We start from the raw sequence: 17,021 nt of genomic DNA on the forward strand, positions 1-17,021 counted from the left end.
TTCCGACAACAAATGTGTTCCGTCGGATTATCCGATCGTGTGTACACAAATCCGTCGGACTAAAATCCAAAGTACAAACACGCATGCTCCGAACCAATGCTAAACATCAGACAAACAATAGCAGAAGTTGCCCAAAGGGTGGCGGTAAAGAGCTGAGAAAAAAACGTAGTTTTGTGTTTTTGGCTACAAAAGTTGTGCGTGTGTATGCAGAACGAGTTCACGGACAATGCCCTTCGGACAAAAATCCACGGATTTGTCCGATGGAAGTCCCATCGTGTGTACGAGGCTTAAGAAGCAACTCAGGCAGTAGGTGGGCTTCCCAACACAGGACCCCCAAAACCAGTGGATGCTAACCACAAATTGAGGTAAACAGCTCAGACCTTCACTCCATGTCTATAGAGTGCCGACAATCTATCCCTGTCCTTAACCACTTAAGCCCCGGACCAAAATGCTGCCTAAAGACCCAAGGGGTTTTTACAGTTCGGGACTGCGTCGCTTTAACAGACAATTGCGCGGTCGTGCGACGTGGCTCCCAAACAAAATTGGCGTCTTTTTTTCCCCACAAATAGAGCTTTCTTTTGGTGGTATTTGATCACCTCTGCGGTTTTTATTTTTTTGCGCTATAAACAAAAATAGAGCGACAATTTTGAAAAAAATGCAATATTTTTTACTTTTTGCTATAATAAATATCCCCCAAAAACATATATACAAATTTTTTTTCCTCAGTTTAGGCCGATACGTATTCTTCTACCTATTTTTGGTAAAAAAAATCGCAATAATCGTTTATCGGTTGGTTTGCGCAAAATTTAGAGTGTTTACAAAAAAGGGGATAGTTTTTTTGCATTTTTATTTATTTTAATTTTTTTAACAAATAATGGCGGCGATCAGCGATTTTTTTCGTGACTGCGACATTATGGCGGACACTTCGGACAATTTTGACACATTTTTTGGACAATTGTCATTTTCACAGCAAAAAATGCATTTAAATTGCATTCTTTATTGTGAAAATGACAGTTGCAGTTTGGGAGTTAAACACAGGGGGCACTGTAACATTTAGGGATCACTGTGTATGTGTTTACTAGTGTAGGGGGGTGTGGCTGTAGGAATGACGTCATCGATCGTGTCTTCCCTATAAAGGGAATGACGCGATCGATGCGCCGACACAGTGAAGCACGGGGAAGCCGTGTTTACATACGGCTCTCCCCGTTCTTCAGCTCCGGGGAGCGATCGCGACGGAGCGGCTATAAACAAATAGCCGCGCCGTCGTCCCGGATCGCTCCTGAAGCCACGGGGACCGCCGCATGTACCGGGGGGGTCCCGATCGGACCCCCGACCCACGTCAAGCAGGGCACGTATATATACGTGCATGTGCCTGCCTGTGCCATTCTGCTGACGTATATGTACATGAGGCGGTCCTTAAGTGGTTAAAGTGGGGTTCCACCCGCCATTTTTATTTTATTTTTTAAAGTCAGCAGCTACAAACCCTGTAGCTGCTGAACTTTTAATAAGGACACTTACCTGTCCTAGGCGCCCACGATGTCGGCCCCCAAGGCCGATCCCTCAATGGTGGCAGGTCCCAGCGCCTCCATCCTCACTAAGGGAAACAGGCAGTGGAGCCTTGCGGCTTCACTGCTCGTTTCCTACTGCGCATGCGCGAGTCTCGCGGCGTTGTATGAATGGGCGGCTGCTCTCTGCAATACGCACCGTTCCCAGAAGGCAGCGCTCCCCATTCCCCAGAAGACAACGCGAGGCTGAAGGCCAGCTGTGGACTAGGAAGAGGCAGATTAGGAAGATCCGCCTAGCAACCGCAATTTCTGGTAAGTATAAAAAAAATACGTTTTCTATTTTTTTTTGTAGCATTTTGGTGTAATTATTTTCTTTTTTTTTTTAGGATGGACCTCCACTTTAGGGAGCTTACAATCTAAGGTCCATACTTCATACACATATTAGTGCCATTTTAGAGAGGAGTCAACGAACCTGCCAGTATGCATCTGGAAGAAAGCCACGCAAGCACGGGGGGAACATGCATACTCCATGCAGATAGTATCCTGGTCAGGTTATGAAAGGAAAACCCAAGTGCTGCATCAAAAAGGAGCTTTTTCTCCTTCTTTCCATCTTTGTGAGACAAGTTATCGGTTCTAAAAACCAGGCGACAAAACCTGACCGCGCCGGAGAGACAAGACAGGTGCTGGTCTAGACTCTCTAACATTAGTCTGCTCGGTGGGCAGAGAACGGCATTGCCAACTTCCTTCTGAAGGTGGCAACTGACCGTGATATAGATCCCTTGAATTTACAGGTCTTAAACAAGCATGGAACCAGTGAAGTCTACACATCTTATCTGCACATTTGTTCCAGGTCTGTGACTCAGGAAGTATCACAGACATCGGATCACCATTATAGCCAGGCAAGTAGCATCTTCAGAAAGAGAGCAATAGCAGACCCCAGGTACAGGTCTCCATTCAGCTGCTGACAAGTCCTGTGCCTCTCATCTCTTGTATCATGTCTGCAGTCTCTGACCATCTCTTGTATCATGCTGCAGTCTCTGACCATCTCCTGTATCATGCTGCAGTCTCGTACCATCTCTTGTATCATGTCTGCAGTCTCGTACCATCTCTTGTATCATGTCTGCAGTCTCTGGCCAGAGGCATAACAGGAATCGGGGTCCTGGTGCAAGAACCCCCCCTACATCTGAGCCCTGGGCTTACAGTTCTGGGAGGGTGTCCAGGCCTCTCGTGTGCTTTCAGTGCACTCTGTGACTGCTCTGTCTATTGGACACAGCAGATCACATAAAGGGCCAATTACAACCGCCCTTTACCATGTGATGAACTGATTACATGTAAACAGACTTGCCAATTGTCAGCAGTCCTTTCCCCCCACGCTGTATCTGTGTGAGGAAAGGAGAGTCGTTAACCGGAAAGACTGTCGGCACATTGTTTATACTGATAATCAGTGCAGCCCCATTGGTGCCGCTCACCAGTGCCCATCAGTGCCTCCTCAGCAGAATTTTGAGCTCAGGGTGTCTCTCTCATACAGCCCAGAGCCTGCACTGACAGTTCTCCCTCACTCGCACAGATGAGAGAGTCGATCTGCTCCTTCTCCTCCCACCCCTCTCCTGTGTGTGCAAACACGGAAACCATGAAGCCCAGCAGCTAAATGATCAAACTCAGCTACTTGGCTTCAAACTTCCTGTGGTGCACACACAGGAGGAGAGGGGCAGGAGGAGAAGGAGCAGATCGACTCTCTCCTCTCTCTCCAATCCTTGCTCTCATCTCGGAGCCCTGTAGTAAGCTACCCCACTGGGGCCCTCAACAGTGGCGGAAAGCCAGGGCCTGGTCACAAGTGCGACCCTGATAGTTTCCACTGCTATGACCATCTCCTGTATTACGTCCATAGTCTCTGACAATCAATTGTATCATGCTGCAATTTCTGACCATCTCCTGTATTACGTCCATAGTCTCTGACAATCAATTGTATCATGCTGCAATTTCTGACCATCTCTTGTATTATTTCTGCAGTCTCTGACCATCAATTGTATCATGCTGCAATTTCTGACCATCTCTTGTATTATTTCTGCAGTCTCTGACCATCAATTGTATCATGCTGCAATTTCTGACCATCTCTTGTATCACGTCCACAGTCTTTGACCATCTGTTATATTCTGTTGTGTGTCTGCTGTCTCTGAATCTTATGTATGACCCTTTGGTGATATCCGGGGATTGCACTTGAGGCCCCCCATATCAAGACAGTTGGCCACCACTGGGGTAGACAACCTCCATTTAAAACTTAGAGGCCCTCAGAAGGGTGAATGTGCGCTTTCTACACTGGGGTCCTGGGTTCCGTTCCCATTATATTTCAATGAGCAGTCTAGTTTTCTCTGGATTACATCCCATAAACCATGTATAGACAACAACAATACAAGGGCAGATCCAATATTTTTCCAGACAGTCCAATTATCATAGACCTAAGTCTTACAAAACACCTTACACAGCCAGATTGTCTATGAAAAACTATCTTTTGTGCACATGCAAGGCTACAAAAAGGCATATTAGATTTAAAGCTCCTTTGGGAAGCAGAGTCTGGTGCTGGTGGTCTACATAGCCATTCTCCTTTGGGGAGCAGAGCCAGACGCTGGTGGCCTATGTAGCCCTTCTCCTTTGGGGAGCAGAGCCAGACGCTGGTGGCCTATGTAGCCCTTCTCCTTTGGGGAGCAGAGCCAGACGCTGGTGGCCTATGTAGTCATTCTCATTTGGGGAGCAGAGCCAGACGCTGGCGGCCTATGTAGCTCTTCTCTTTTGGGGAGCAGAGCCTGACTCTGGCGGCCTATGTAGCCTAAAGCTGGTGGCCTACATAGCCATTTTCCTTTGGGGAGCAGAGCCTGATGCTGGTGGCCTAAATAGCCATTCTCCTTTGGGGAGAAGAGCCTGATACTGGTGGCCTACGTAGCCATTCTTCCTTGGGGAGCAGAGCCTGATACTGGTGGCCTATGTAGCCATTCTTCCTTGGGGAGCAGCGACCTGACGCTGGTGGCCTATGCAGCCATTCTCCTTTGGGGGGCAGCAACCTGACGCTGGTGGCCTACGTAGCCATTCTTCCTTGGGGAGCAGAGCCTGATACCGGTGGCCTACGTAGCCATTCTCCTTTGGGGAGCAGAGCCGGATGCTGGTGGCCTGTGTAGCCTAAAGCTGGTGGCCTATGTAGCCATTCTCCTTTGGGGGGCAGCGACCTGATGCTGGTGGCCTATGTAGCCATTCTCCTTTGGGGGGCAGCGACCTGACGCTGGTGGCCTATGTAGCCATTCTCCTTTGGGGGGCAGCAACCTGACGCTGGTGGCCTACGTAGCCATTCTTCCTTGGGGAGCAGAGCCTGACACTGGTGGCCTAAGTAGCCATTCTTCCTTGGGGAGCAGAGCCTGATACCGGTGGCCTACGTAGCCATTCTCCTTTGGGGAGCAGAGCCGGACGCTGGTGGCCTGTGTAGCCTAAAGCTGGTGGCCTATGTAGCCATTCTCTTTTGGGGAGCAGAGCCAGACGCTGGTGGCCTATGTAGCCCTTCTCCTTTGGGGAGCAGAGCCAGACGCTGGTGGCCTATGTAGTCATTCTCATTTGGGGAGCAGAGCCAGACGCTGGCGGCCTATGTAGCTCTTCTCTTTTGGGGAGCAGAGCCTGACTCTGGCGGCCTATGTAGCCTAAAGCTGGTGGCCTACATAGCCATTTTCCTTTGGGGAGCAGAGCCTGATGCTGGTGGCCTAAATAGCCATTCTCCTTTGGGGAGAAGAGCCTGATACTGGTGGCCTACGTAGCCATTCTTCCTTGGGGAGCAGAGCCTGATACTGGTGGCCTATGTAGCCATTCTTCCTTGGGGAGCAGCGACCTGACGCTGGTGGCCTATGCAGCCATTCTCCTTTGGGGGGCAGCAACCTGACGCTGGTGGCCTACGTAGCCATTCTTCCTTGGGGAGCAGAGCCTGATACCGGTGGCCTACGTAGCCATTCTCCTTTGGGGAGCAGAGCCGGATGCTGGTGGCCTGTGTAGCCTAAAGCTGGTGGCCTATGTAGCCATTCTCCTTTGGGGGGCAGCGACCTGATGCTGGTGGCCTATGTAGCCATTCTCCTTTGGGGGGCAGCGACCTGACGCTGGTGGCCTATGTAGCCATTCTCCTTTGGGGGGCAGCAACCTGACGCTGGTGGCCTACGTAGCCATTCTTCCTTGGGGAGCAGAGCCTGACACTGGTGGCCTAAGTAGCCATTCTTCCTTGGGGAGCAGAGCCTGATACCGGTGGCCTACGTAGCCATTCTCCTTTGGGGAGCAGAGCCGGACGCTGGTGGCCTGTGTAGCCTAAAGCTGGTGGCCTATGTAGCCATTCTCCTTTGGGGAGCAGAGCCAGACGCTGGTGGCCTATGTAGCCCTTCTCCTTTGGGGAGCAGAGCCAGACGCTGGTGGCCTATGTAGTCATTCTCATTTGGGGAGCAGAGCCAGACGCTGGCGGCCTATGTAGCTCTTCTCTTTTGGGGAGCAGAGCCTGACTCTGGCGGCCTATGTAGCCTAAAGCTGGTGGCCTACATAGCCATTTTCCTTTGGGGAGCAGAGCCTGATGCTGGTGGCCTAAATAGCCATTCTCCTTTGGGGAGAAGAGCCTGATACTGGTGGCCTACGTAGCCATTCTTCCTTGGGGAGCAGAGCCTGATACTGGTGGCCTATGTAGCCATTCTTCCTTGGGGAGCAGTGACCTGACGCTGGTGGCCTATGCAGCCATTCTCCTTTGGGGGGCAGCAACCTGACGCTGGTGGCCTACGTAGCCATTCTTCCTTGGGGAGCAGAGCCTGATACCGGTGGCCTACGTAGCCATTCTCCTTTGGGGAGCAGAGCCGGATGCTGGTGGCCTGTGTAGCCTAAAGCTGGTGGCCTATGTAGCCATTCTCCTTTGGGGGGCAGCGACCTGATGCTGGTGGCCTATGTAGCCATTCTCCTTTGGGGGGCAGCGACCTGACGCTGGTGGCCTATGTAGCCATTCTCCTTTGGGGGGCAGCAACCTGACGCTGGTGGCCTACATAGCCATTCTTCCTTGGGGAGCAGAGCCTGACACTGGTGGCCTAAGTAGCCATTCTTCCTTGGGGAGCAGAGCCTGATACCGGTGGCCTACGTAGTCATTCTCCTTTGGGGAGCAGAGCCGGACGCTGGTGGCCTGTGTAGCCATTCTCCTTTGGGGGGCAGCAACCTGACGCTGGTGGCCTACGTAGCCATTCTTCCTTGGGGAGCAGAGCCTGACACTGGTGGCCTAAGTAGCCATTCTTCCTTGGGGAGCAGAGCCCGATACCGGTGGCCTACGTAGCCATTCTCCTTTGGGGAGCAGAGCCGGACGCTGGTGGCCTGTGTAGCCTAAAGCTGGTGGCCTATGTAGCCATTCTCTTTTGGGGAGCAGAGCCAGACGCTGGTGGCCTACGTTGCCATTCTCCTTTGGGGAGCAGAGCCAGACGCTGGTGGCCTACGTAGCCCTTCTCCTTTGGGGAGCAGAGCCAGATGCTGGTGGCCTACATAGCCCTTCTCCTTTGGGGAGCAGAGCCAGACGCTGGTGGCCTACGTAGCCATTTTCCTTTGGGGAGCAGAGCCTGACGCTGGTGTCCTACGTAGCCATTTTTCTTTGGGGGGCAGAGCCTAAAGCTAGAGGCCTACATAACCATTCTCCTTTGGGGAGCAGCGACCTGACGCAGGTGGCCTACGTAACCAAAGTGCCGTGGAAGTCTGTCAGTGATCTAAGCGAGTAACATAAATCCGAGCACAGATCAAACATAAATCCTTCACCGAGGCTCCATTGGCGGGTCTGCCACATCACACAGCACATTGACAAAAGCATTTTACTGTATACACAACAAGGCAGGGGACAATGAAAAGCTTCATCTAATATTGCCGTGTGGGCATCTCCCTTTCTGTCTCCTGAAATCCCGACGGACAGTCATAACACACGAAGCTTTACAGAGAGCTTCCCCCCCTCGGTGAAGGGAAGATTGCTACACACATACGATGACATACACAGGGGAAAAACACACACCACATGAGGATTGCTAAACTAAAGACATATGTAAAAAAAATCCTGTGTACAGATCTAAATTTATACATTTGTATCCTTTTACAGCATTTCGAAGAGTCAACCTCAGTCTCCCGTTCAGCCCTTCAATCACATATCGCTACAAATACACTCATTGCATACAATTAGTAACTATGTTACAGACACATCACTCCAGGCCTGGAAAAGTGGAGTTTTTCTTTTTTTTTTTTGGCCCCCTGATTAACCCTTCACACACACAAGTCACGTACAATAAATGTTCCCTCGTCATATTAAATATAAAAAATAAGGAGAGCGGGTCCTGCTCAAGTTGCCCCATTGGCACTGGAGGACATGAAAAGTAAAATGTGGCTCTTCCCAGGGCCGTCATAATAGCATCATGGGCCCCTGAGCAAAGTAATGCACTGGGGCCCCTACAATGGAGACAGTGCAGGTAAACAGAAATCAAGTAGGTAGGACGTAGGGAATATGTAGGGTGTAGAGGGGTCAGAGTGCTGGGGGGATATCTGGGGTGTAGAGGGGTCAGAGTGCTGGGGGTATATCTGGGGTATAGAGGGGGTCAGAGTGCTGGGGGGATATCTGGGGTGTAGAGGGGTCAGAGTGCTGGGGGGATATCTGGGGTGTAGAGGGGTCAGAGTGCTGGGGGGATATCTGGGGTGTAGAGGGGTCAGAGTGCTGGGGGAATATCTGGGGTGTAGAGGGGTCAGAGTGCTGGGGGGATATCTGGGGTGTAGAGGGGTCAGAGTGCTGGGGGGATATCTGGGGTGTAGAGGGGTCAGAGTGCTGGGGGGATATCTGGGGTGTAGAGGGGTCAGAGTGCTGGGGGGATATCTGGGGTGAAGAGGGGTCAGAGTGCTGGGGGGATATCTGGGGTCAGAGTGCTGGGGGGATATCTGGGGTGTAGAGGGGTCAGAGTGCTGGGGGGATATCTGGGGTGTAGAGGGGTCAGAGTGCTGGGGGGGTATATCTGGGGTGTAGAGGGGTCAGAGTGCTGGGGGGATATCTGGGGTGTAGAGGGGTCAGAGTGCTGGGGATATATCTGGGATGTAGAGGGGTCAGAGTGCTGGGGGGATATCTGGGGTGTAGAGGGGTCAGAGTGCTGGGGGATATCTGGGGTGTAGAGGGGTCAGAGTGCTGGGGGATATCTGGGGTGTAGAGGGGTCAGAGTGTTGGGGGGATATCTGGGGTGTTGAGGGGTCAGAGTGCTGGGGGATATCTGGGGTGTAGAGGGGGTCAGAGTGCTGGGGGGATATCTGGGGTGTTGAGGGGTCAGAGTGTTGGGGGGATATCTGGGGTGTAGAGGGGTCAGAGTGCTGAGAAAATATCTGGGGTGTAGAGGGGTCAGTGTGCTAGGGGGATATCTGGTGTGTAGAGGGGTCAGAGTGCTGATGGGATATCTGGTATGTAGAGGGGTCAGAGTGCTGAGGGGATATCTGGTGTGTAGAGGGGTCAAAGTGCTGAGGGGATATCTGGGGTGTAGAGGGGTCAGAGTGCTGGGGGGATATCTGGTGTGTAGAGGGGTCAGAGTGCTGGGGGGATATCTGGGGTGTAGAGGGGTCAGAGTGCTGAGGGGATATCTGGTGTGTAGAGGGGTCAAAGTGCTGAGGGGATATCTGGGGTGTAGAGGGGTCAGAGTGCTGGGGGGATATCTGGGGAATATCTGGGGTGTAGAGGGGTCAAAGTGCTGGGGGGGATATCTGGGATGTAGAGGGGTCAGAGTCCTGGGGGGGTATCTGGGGTGTAGAGGGGTCAGAGTGCTGGGGGGATATCTGGGATGTAGAGGGGCAGTCCGGGCTGCCCCAACTTCAAGGACCAGCTGCTTTGGGGAAAGGGCAGGGACCCCCCATGCAGCTGGGACCCTTGGGCAGTGCCCAGGTGTGCCCTCTCATTAAGACAGCCCTGGCTCTTCCATATCCATTAGGCCTTTTGATCTGTAGGGGATGAATGAATGACAGGGGAAGGCTCTGTTATTTCTCAGTTCCCTTCGCCCCAGAAGCCTGGTAAGGGGTACGGGGCCCCCAATATAGGCGGCGGGGTATGCTTTGGTATAAGTGGTACGGAATTCATGTGCAGACGGGGCTCTGATACCTACAGAGAAGATAGGAGGTATTATTAAACTGGGATCTGGAAGAGGGTGCTTGCTACAAGGGGGTACAGCTCACTGGGGTATCACAATGGAGAAGCGGATAGTTTTGTGGAGTTCAAACACACGGATCCCCTAATACTAGGAGAAGTTTTGGGACAAGGGTAGGTTATGGTGCCTGCAACTGAAAGGGGGTACAGTGATATAGGGAATAGGGGCTCTGGTATCTACAGAGAAGGAAGGGGTACTATTAAACTGGGTTATGGAATAATACATGGAAGGGGGTACTTGCTACAAGGGGGTGCAGCGCTTTTCACACTGGGGTACCACACCTGGAGAAAAGGATAGATTTATGGAGTTCAAACATATGTATCCCCCAAACACCAGGAGGGAGAGGATTTCGGGAAAGGGGTGTTATGTTGCCTGCAACGGAATGGGGGTGCAGTGCTATAGGGAATAGGGGCCCCCAGAGACATGGTGTATTGTAGAGGGTGGGTGACTATTGAGAGGAGGCCCAGGACTCAAGGTGAGTGTTGAGTTGTGGCAGAGAATAGTATATGGTACATAAAGTGGTACCCTAGTACTAGGAGGAGATAAGGGGGCAGTATAGAAATATTATGTAGTGCAGTATTTTGAAAAGCTGGGCCACCATACCTGGAGAGGATGAGGAAGTAGTATTGTGGTAAGGGAGGGGTATATTGAAGGGAGGGGGTGGGTGCATTAATATAGAGACTGGGCTCCCTAGTACTGAGAGAAGGTAGTATAGAGTGGGGGCAGGGTAAGTAGATAGGAATGCAATGTTCTAGAGCAGGGGTGTCAAACTGGCAGGCCCTCCAGCTGTTGCAGAACTACAAGTCCCATCATGCATCTGCCTGTTGGGAGTCATGCTTGTAACTGTCAGCCTTGCAATGCCACATGGGACTTGTAGTTCTGCTGGAGGGCCGCCAGTTTGACACCCGTGTTCTAGAGAGTGGGACTCCTTAGTACTACTAGCGAGCAGGATGGGATGGGATGGGGCCCGAACACACAGAACGTGGGTACAGTTGAGTAGGGCTCCCCAGTACTAACAGGGGGCTGAATATAAAGGAAGGGGTGCAAAGTTCTACAAAGCCGGGCTTCCCATGTGTTAGTAGAGCTGGTATGGGGTTGTGGCTGGGTACAGAATGGGGCTCTCTAGTACTATGATGGGGCAGTGGTCACAGTAAAGAGGTGCAGTATTTTACAGAGTGGAGTCCCCCAGGATAAGAAGGGAGGAGGGTACATCCTAAAGCAGTGCAATTTTCTATAAAGTGACATCACTGGTGCATGCGCTCTGAAGGAACGGCCGCCAGGGCCCTGTGCCATAAACTGTGGCTCCTACGCATCGCAGCTGCGGCCAGTCAGAGTCTGTGAACCCGGAAGGAAGACTGGCGAAGATGGGAGCGGCTTCAGCGGTGGCAGCTCGGCGCTGTAAGGGCTTTGCTTTAAGAGAAGTTTAACATACTAGCACATTATGGCTTTACCACGCAGGGTACAACAAAAAAAAAAAAACATCCAGTGGTTTACTATCGCTTTAATGTGGAACAGTATGGGATGGGGGCACTGTAAATAGTAAGGGGTGAAGAGGTATATAGAGTGGAGCAATATGGGGGGGGGGGGGTTAGGGGGAATAGTGAGGGGTGAAGAGGTATATAGAGTGGAGCAATATGGGGGGGGGGGTTAGGGTGAATAGTGAGGGGTGAAGAGGTATATAGAGTGGAGCAGTATGGGGTGGGGGCAGGGTGAATAGTGAGTGATGGGAGTATATGTAGTGGAACATTAGATGGTGGGGACACTGTACATAGTCAGAGGTGCAGTGTTATATGGAGTGGGGCAGGGTGTATAGTGAGGGGTGCAGTATTCTGTAGAGTGGGGCAGGGTGTATAGTGAGGGGTGCAGTATTCTGTAGAGTGGGGCAGGGTGTATAGTGAGGGGTGCAGTATTCTGTAGAATGGGGCAGGGTGTATAGTGAGGGGTGCAGTATTCTGTAGAGTGGGGCAGGGTGTATAGTGAGGGGTGCAGTATTCTGTAGAGTGGGGCGGGGTGTATAGTGAGGGGTGCAGTATTCTGTAGAATGGGGCAGGATGTATAGTGAGGGGTGCAGTATTCTGTAGAGTGGGGCAGGGTGTATAGTGAGGGGTGCAGTATTCTGTAGAGAGGGGCAGGGTGTATAGTGAGGGGTGCAGTATTCTGTAGAGAGGGGCAGGGTGTATAGTGAGGGGCGCAGTATTCTGTAGAGTGGGACAGGGTGTATAATGAGGGGCGCAGTATTCTGTAGAGTGGGACAGGGTGTATAGTGAGGGGTGCAGTATTCTGTATAGTGGGACAGGGTGTATAGTGAGGGGCGCAGTATTCTGTAGAATGGGGCAGGATGTATAATGAGGGGCGCAGTATTCTGTAGAGTGGGAGAGGGTGTATAATGAGGGGCGCAGTATTCTGTAGAGTGGGGCAGGGTGTATAGTGAGGGGTGCAGTATTCTGTAGAGTGGGAGAGGGTGTATAGTGAGGGGTGCAGTATTCTGTAGAGTGGGGCAGGGTGTATAGTGAGGGGTGCAGTATTCTGTAGAGTGGGGCAGGGTGTATAGTGAGGGGTGCAGTATTCTGTAGAGTGGGGCAGGGTGTATAGTGAGGGGTGCAGTATTCTGTAGAGTGGGGCAGGGTGTATAGTGAGGGGTGCAGTATTCTGTAGAGTGGGGCAGGGTGTATAGTGAGGGGTGCAGTATTCTGTAGAGTGGGGCAGGGTGTATAGTGAGGGGTGCAGTATTCTGTGGAGTGGGGCAGGGTGTATAGTGAGGGGTGCAGTATTCTGTAGAGTGGGGCAGGGTGTATAGTGAGGGGTGCAGTATTCTGTAGAGTGGGGCAGGGTGTATAGTGAGGGGTGCAGTATTCTGTAGAGTGGGGCAGGGTGTATAGTGAGGGGTGCAGTATTCTGTAGAGTGGGGCAGGGTGTATAGTGAGGGGTGCAGTATTCTGTAGAGTGGGGCAGGGTGTATAGTGAGGGGTGCAGTATTCTGTAGAGTGGGACAGGATGTATAGTGAGGGGTGCAGTATTCTGTATAGTGGGGCAGGGTGTATAGTGAGGGGTGCAGTATTCTGTAGAGTGGGGCAGGGTGTATAGTGAGGGGTGCAGTATTCTGTAGAGTGGGGCAGGGTGTATAGTGAGGGGTGCAGTATTCTGTAGAGTGGGGCAGGGTGTATAGTGAGGGGTGCAGTAGTCTGTAGAGTGGGACAGGGTGTATAGTGAGGGGTGCAGTAGTCTGTAGAGAGGGGCAGGGTGTATAGTGAAGGGTGCAGTAGTCTGTAGAGTGGGACAGGGTGTATAGTGAGGGCTGCAGTATTCTGTATAGTGGGGCGGGGTGCAGTATTCTGTACAGTGGGGCGGGGTGTATAGTGAGGGGTGCAGTATTCTGTAGAGTGGGACAGGGTGTATAATGAGGGGCGCAGTATTCTGTAGAGTGGGACAGGGTGTATAGTGAGGGGTGCAGTATTCTGTAGAGTGGGGCAGGGTGTATAGTGAGGGGCGCAGTATTCTGTAGAGTGGGACAGGGTGTATAATGAGGGGCGCAGTATTCTGTAGAGTGGGACAGGGTGTATAATGAGGGGCGCAGTATTCTGTAGAGTGGGGCAGGGTGTATAGTGAGGGGTGCAGTATTCTGTAGAGTGGGACAGGGTGTATAGTGAGGGGTGCAGTATTATGTAGAGTGGGGCAGGGTGTATAGTGAGGGGTGCAGTATTCTGTAGAGTGGGAGAGGGTGTATAGTGAGGGGTGCAGTATTCTGTAGAGTGGGGCAGGGTGTATAGTGAGGGGTGCAGTATTATGTAGAGTGGGGCAGGGTGTATAGTGAGGGGTGCAGTATTATGTAGAGTGGGGCAGGGTGTACGGTAGATCAGTGGGGCGCAGAGTTGTATGGGGTTGGTGCTGTACAGTAGATCAGTGGTGTTCAGAGTTGTATGTGTTGGGGGTTCTGTACAGTAGAGCAGTGGGGGTACATAGATGTGTGGGGGAGGGGTGGTGTAGCGTGAGGGGTGCAGCAGATGGAGGAGGGGGGTGTAGAGTAAGGGAGGCAATGGAGGAGGGGGGTGAGGGCTGCAGTGGAGGGGGGGGGTGTAGAGTGAGGGGTGAAGTGGTGGAGAGGGGGGTGTAGAGAGAGGGGTGCAGTGGAGGGGGGGTGTAGAGGGGGGGTGTAGAGAGAGGGTGTATAGTCAGGGGTGCAGTGGAGGGGGGTGTAGAGAGGGGTGCAGTGGAAAGGGCGGTGTAGAGTGATAAGTGCAGTGGAGGGGGGTGTAGAGAGGGGTGGGGGTGTATTGAAGGGGGGTGTAGAGTGAGGGGGTGCAGTGGAGGGGGGGTGTAGAGTGAGGGGGTGCATTGGAGGGGGGTGTAGAGTGAGGGGGTGCATTGGAGGGGGGGGTGTAGAGTGAGGGGGTGCATTGGAGGGGGGGTGTAGAGTGAGGGGGTGCATTGGAGGGGGGTGTAGAGTGCACTGGAGGGGGGGTGTAGAGTAAGGGGTGCACTGGAGGGGGGTGTAATTTGAGGGTTGGAGGGGGGGTGTAGAGTAAGGGGTGCACTGGAGGGGGGGTGTAATGTGGGGGGTGCAGTGGAGGGGGGGTGGAGGGTGAGGGGTGCAGTGTTGTGGAGTGGCTGTGTGGGGGGTGTAGAGTGAGGGGTGCACTGGGGGGGTGTACAGTGAGGGGTGTAGAGTGAGGGGTTGCAGTGGAGGGGGGTGTAGAGTGAGGGGTGCACTGGAGGGGGTGTAGAGTAAGGGGTGCAGTGGAGGGGGGTGTAGAGTAAGGGGTGCAGTGGAGGGGGGAGTGTAGAGTGAGGGGTGCAGTGTTGTGGAGTGGCTGTGTGGGGGGTGTAGAGTGAGGGGTGCACTGGGGGGGTGTAGAGTGAGGGGTTGCAGTGGAGGGGGGTGTAGAGAGGGGTGCACTGGAGGGGGTGTAGAGTAAGGGGTGCAGTGGAGGGGGGTGTAGAGTAAGGGGTGCACTGGAGGGGGGAGTGTAGAGTGAGGGGTGCAGTGTTGTGGAGTGGCTGTGTGGGGGGTGTAGAGTGAGGGGTGCACTGGAGGGGGGTGTAGAGTAAGGGGTGCAGTGGAGGGGGGGTGTAGAGTGAGGGGTGCAGTGGAGGGGGTGTAGAGTGAGGGGTGCAGTGGAGGGGTGCAGTGGAGGGGGGGTGTAGAGTGAGGGGTGCAGTGGAGGGGGTGTAGAGTGAGGGGTGCAGTGGAGGGGGTGTAGAGTAAGGGGTGCAGTGTTGTGGAGTGGCTGTGTGGGGGGTGTAGAGTGAGGGGTGCACTGGAGGGGGGTGCAATGGAGGGGGGTGTAGAGTGAGGGGTGCAGTGGAGGGGGGTGTAGAGTGAGGGGTGCAGTGGAGGGGGGTGTAGAGTGAGGGGTGCAGTGGAGTGGCTGTGTGGGGGGTGTAGAGTGAGGGGTGCACTGGAGGGGGGTGCAATGGAGGGGGGTGTAGAGTGAGGGGTGCACTGGAGGGGGGTGTAGAGTGATGGGTGCACTGGAGGGGGGGGGGTATAGAGTGAGGGGGGTGTAGAGTAAGGGGTGCAGTGGAGGGGGGGTGTAGAGTGAGGGGGTGCAGTGGAGGGGGGGGTGTAGAGTGAGGGGTGCAGTGCTGTGGCTGTGTGGGGGGTGTAGAGTAAGGGGTGCAGTGGAGGGGGGGTGTAGAGTGAGGGGGTGCAGTGGAGGGGGGGTGTAGAGTGAGGGGTGCAGTGTTGTGGAGTAGCTGTGTGGGGGGTGTAGAGTGAGGGGTGCAGTGTTGTGGAGTGGCTGTGTGGGGGGTGCAGAGTGAGGGGTGCAGTGTTGTGGAGTGGCTGTGTGGGGGGTGCAGAGTGAGGGGTGCAGTGTTGTGGAGTGGCTGTGTGGGGGGTGCAGAGTGAGGGGTGTTGTGGAGTGGCTGTGTGGGGGGTGCAGAGTGAGGGGTGCAGTGTTGTGGAGTGGCTGTGTGGGGGGTGCAGAGTGAGGGGTGCAGTGTTGTGGAGTGGCTGTGTGGGGGGTGCAGAGTGAGGGGTGCAGTGTTGTGGAGTGGCTGTGTGGGGGGTGCAGAGTGAGGGGTGTTGTGGAGTGGCTGTGTGGGGGGTGCAGAGTGAGGGGTGCAGTGTTGTGGAGTGGCTGTGTGGGGGGTGCAGAGTGAGGGGTGTTGTGGAGTGGCTGTGTGGGGGGTGTAGAGTGAGGGGTGTAGAGTGAGGGGTGCAGTGTTGTGGAGTGGCTGTGTTGGGGGTGTAGAGTGAGGGGGGTGCAGTGGAGGGGGGGGTGTAGAGTGAGGGGTGCAGTGCTGTGGAGTGGCTGTGTGGGGGGTGTAGAGTAGGTGGGAGGTGCAGGAAGAGGAGCGGGCTCCGGCTCGGTGGGGGGGACACCGGGGCACGGTTGGAGGGACCCCGGATCGGAGCCCTGTGTAGTGATTGAGCCGGGCAAGGAGGGAGGGGGGGCAGCTGGTACTCACGATTTGGGCAGCAGTGGAGCCCGGTCTCTTCCTGAAGCACATCCGCTTGGCTGGGGGGAGAGCCGGCACCGGGAGGGAGGGACCCGGGAACCGGGACACACGGGAGGGACCCGGGGACACAGACACAGCCAGCGCCGCACTGCGCATGCGCCCCGCCCCCCATTCACTTCCGATCTGCTGCTGCTGCTACTCCACGTCAGTCACCGAGAGACGGGATCTGCCGTACACCGCACCGGGAGCCGCCACCGACTCACACCTCCGATCTCCCTCCACTACCGGCCCTACCGCTCTACTCTACACCGCCATACTGCGCCCTACACCAGTATACACAGCGCTGTACAGTCATATCCCCCAACCACGACTAATCCGTCCTCTCCTCTCCTCCATACACTTCCCTTCTGATCTCTGCTGTACCTCCATACACTTCATACACTGCACTGATATACACTGCATTATACACTGTACTACTGCATGCTATACACTGCACTACACACAGTACTACGAAATGTCTCCATGCAATGCTATACAGTGTATTCATACAATGCACCACTCCTTTACACTGTACTGCCGTATACACTGCACTCCTTTACATTGTACTCCATTATAATGTACACTGTATTGCTCCACACACTGCCCTCCTTTACACTGTACTGCTTTATTCACTGTACTGCTCCACACACTGCACACTTTTACACTGTACTGCTCCACACTGTACTGCCGTATACACTGCACTCCTGTACATTGTACTGCTCCACACACTGCACTCCTTTACACTGTACTGCCGTATGCACTGCACTCCTGTACATTGTACTCCATTATACTGCACTCCTGTACACTGTACTGCTCCACACACTGCACTCCTGTACATTGTACTGCTCCACACACTGCACTCCTTTACACTGTACTGCCCTATGCA

The 17,021-nt window shown here is 53.7% G+C and overlaps 1 protein-coding gene across 3 annotated transcripts in view; it reads right to left on the reverse strand.

The window, feature by feature from the left end:
* Window positions 1-16,260, reverse strand: part of RGS19 (regulator of G protein signaling 19) — a 60,780-nt gene extending 44,520 nt beyond the window's left edge. For 2 of the 3 annotated variants that reach the window (XM_040331532.1, XM_040331531.1), the window contains exon 1: window positions 16,106-16,259. Coding sequence is in view for 1 of the 3 variants with exons in the window: in XM_040331529.1 (XP_040187463.1) it covers window positions 16,106-16,252 (147 nt within the window). In the remaining 2 variants the exon portion in view is untranslated. Of the gene's footprint in view, window positions 1-16,105 lie in introns of all 3 variants that reach the window. The other variant, XM_040331529.1, reaches the window with a different exon arrangement.
* Window positions 16,261-17,021: the final 761 nt, after the last annotated feature.

The sequence above is a fragment of the Rana temporaria genome, chromosome 12, assembly GCF_905171775.1.
Source record: "Rana temporaria chromosome 12, aRanTem1.1, whole genome shotgun sequence".
Lineage (NCBI taxonomy): Eukaryota > Metazoa > Chordata > Amphibia > Anura > Ranidae > Rana > Rana temporaria.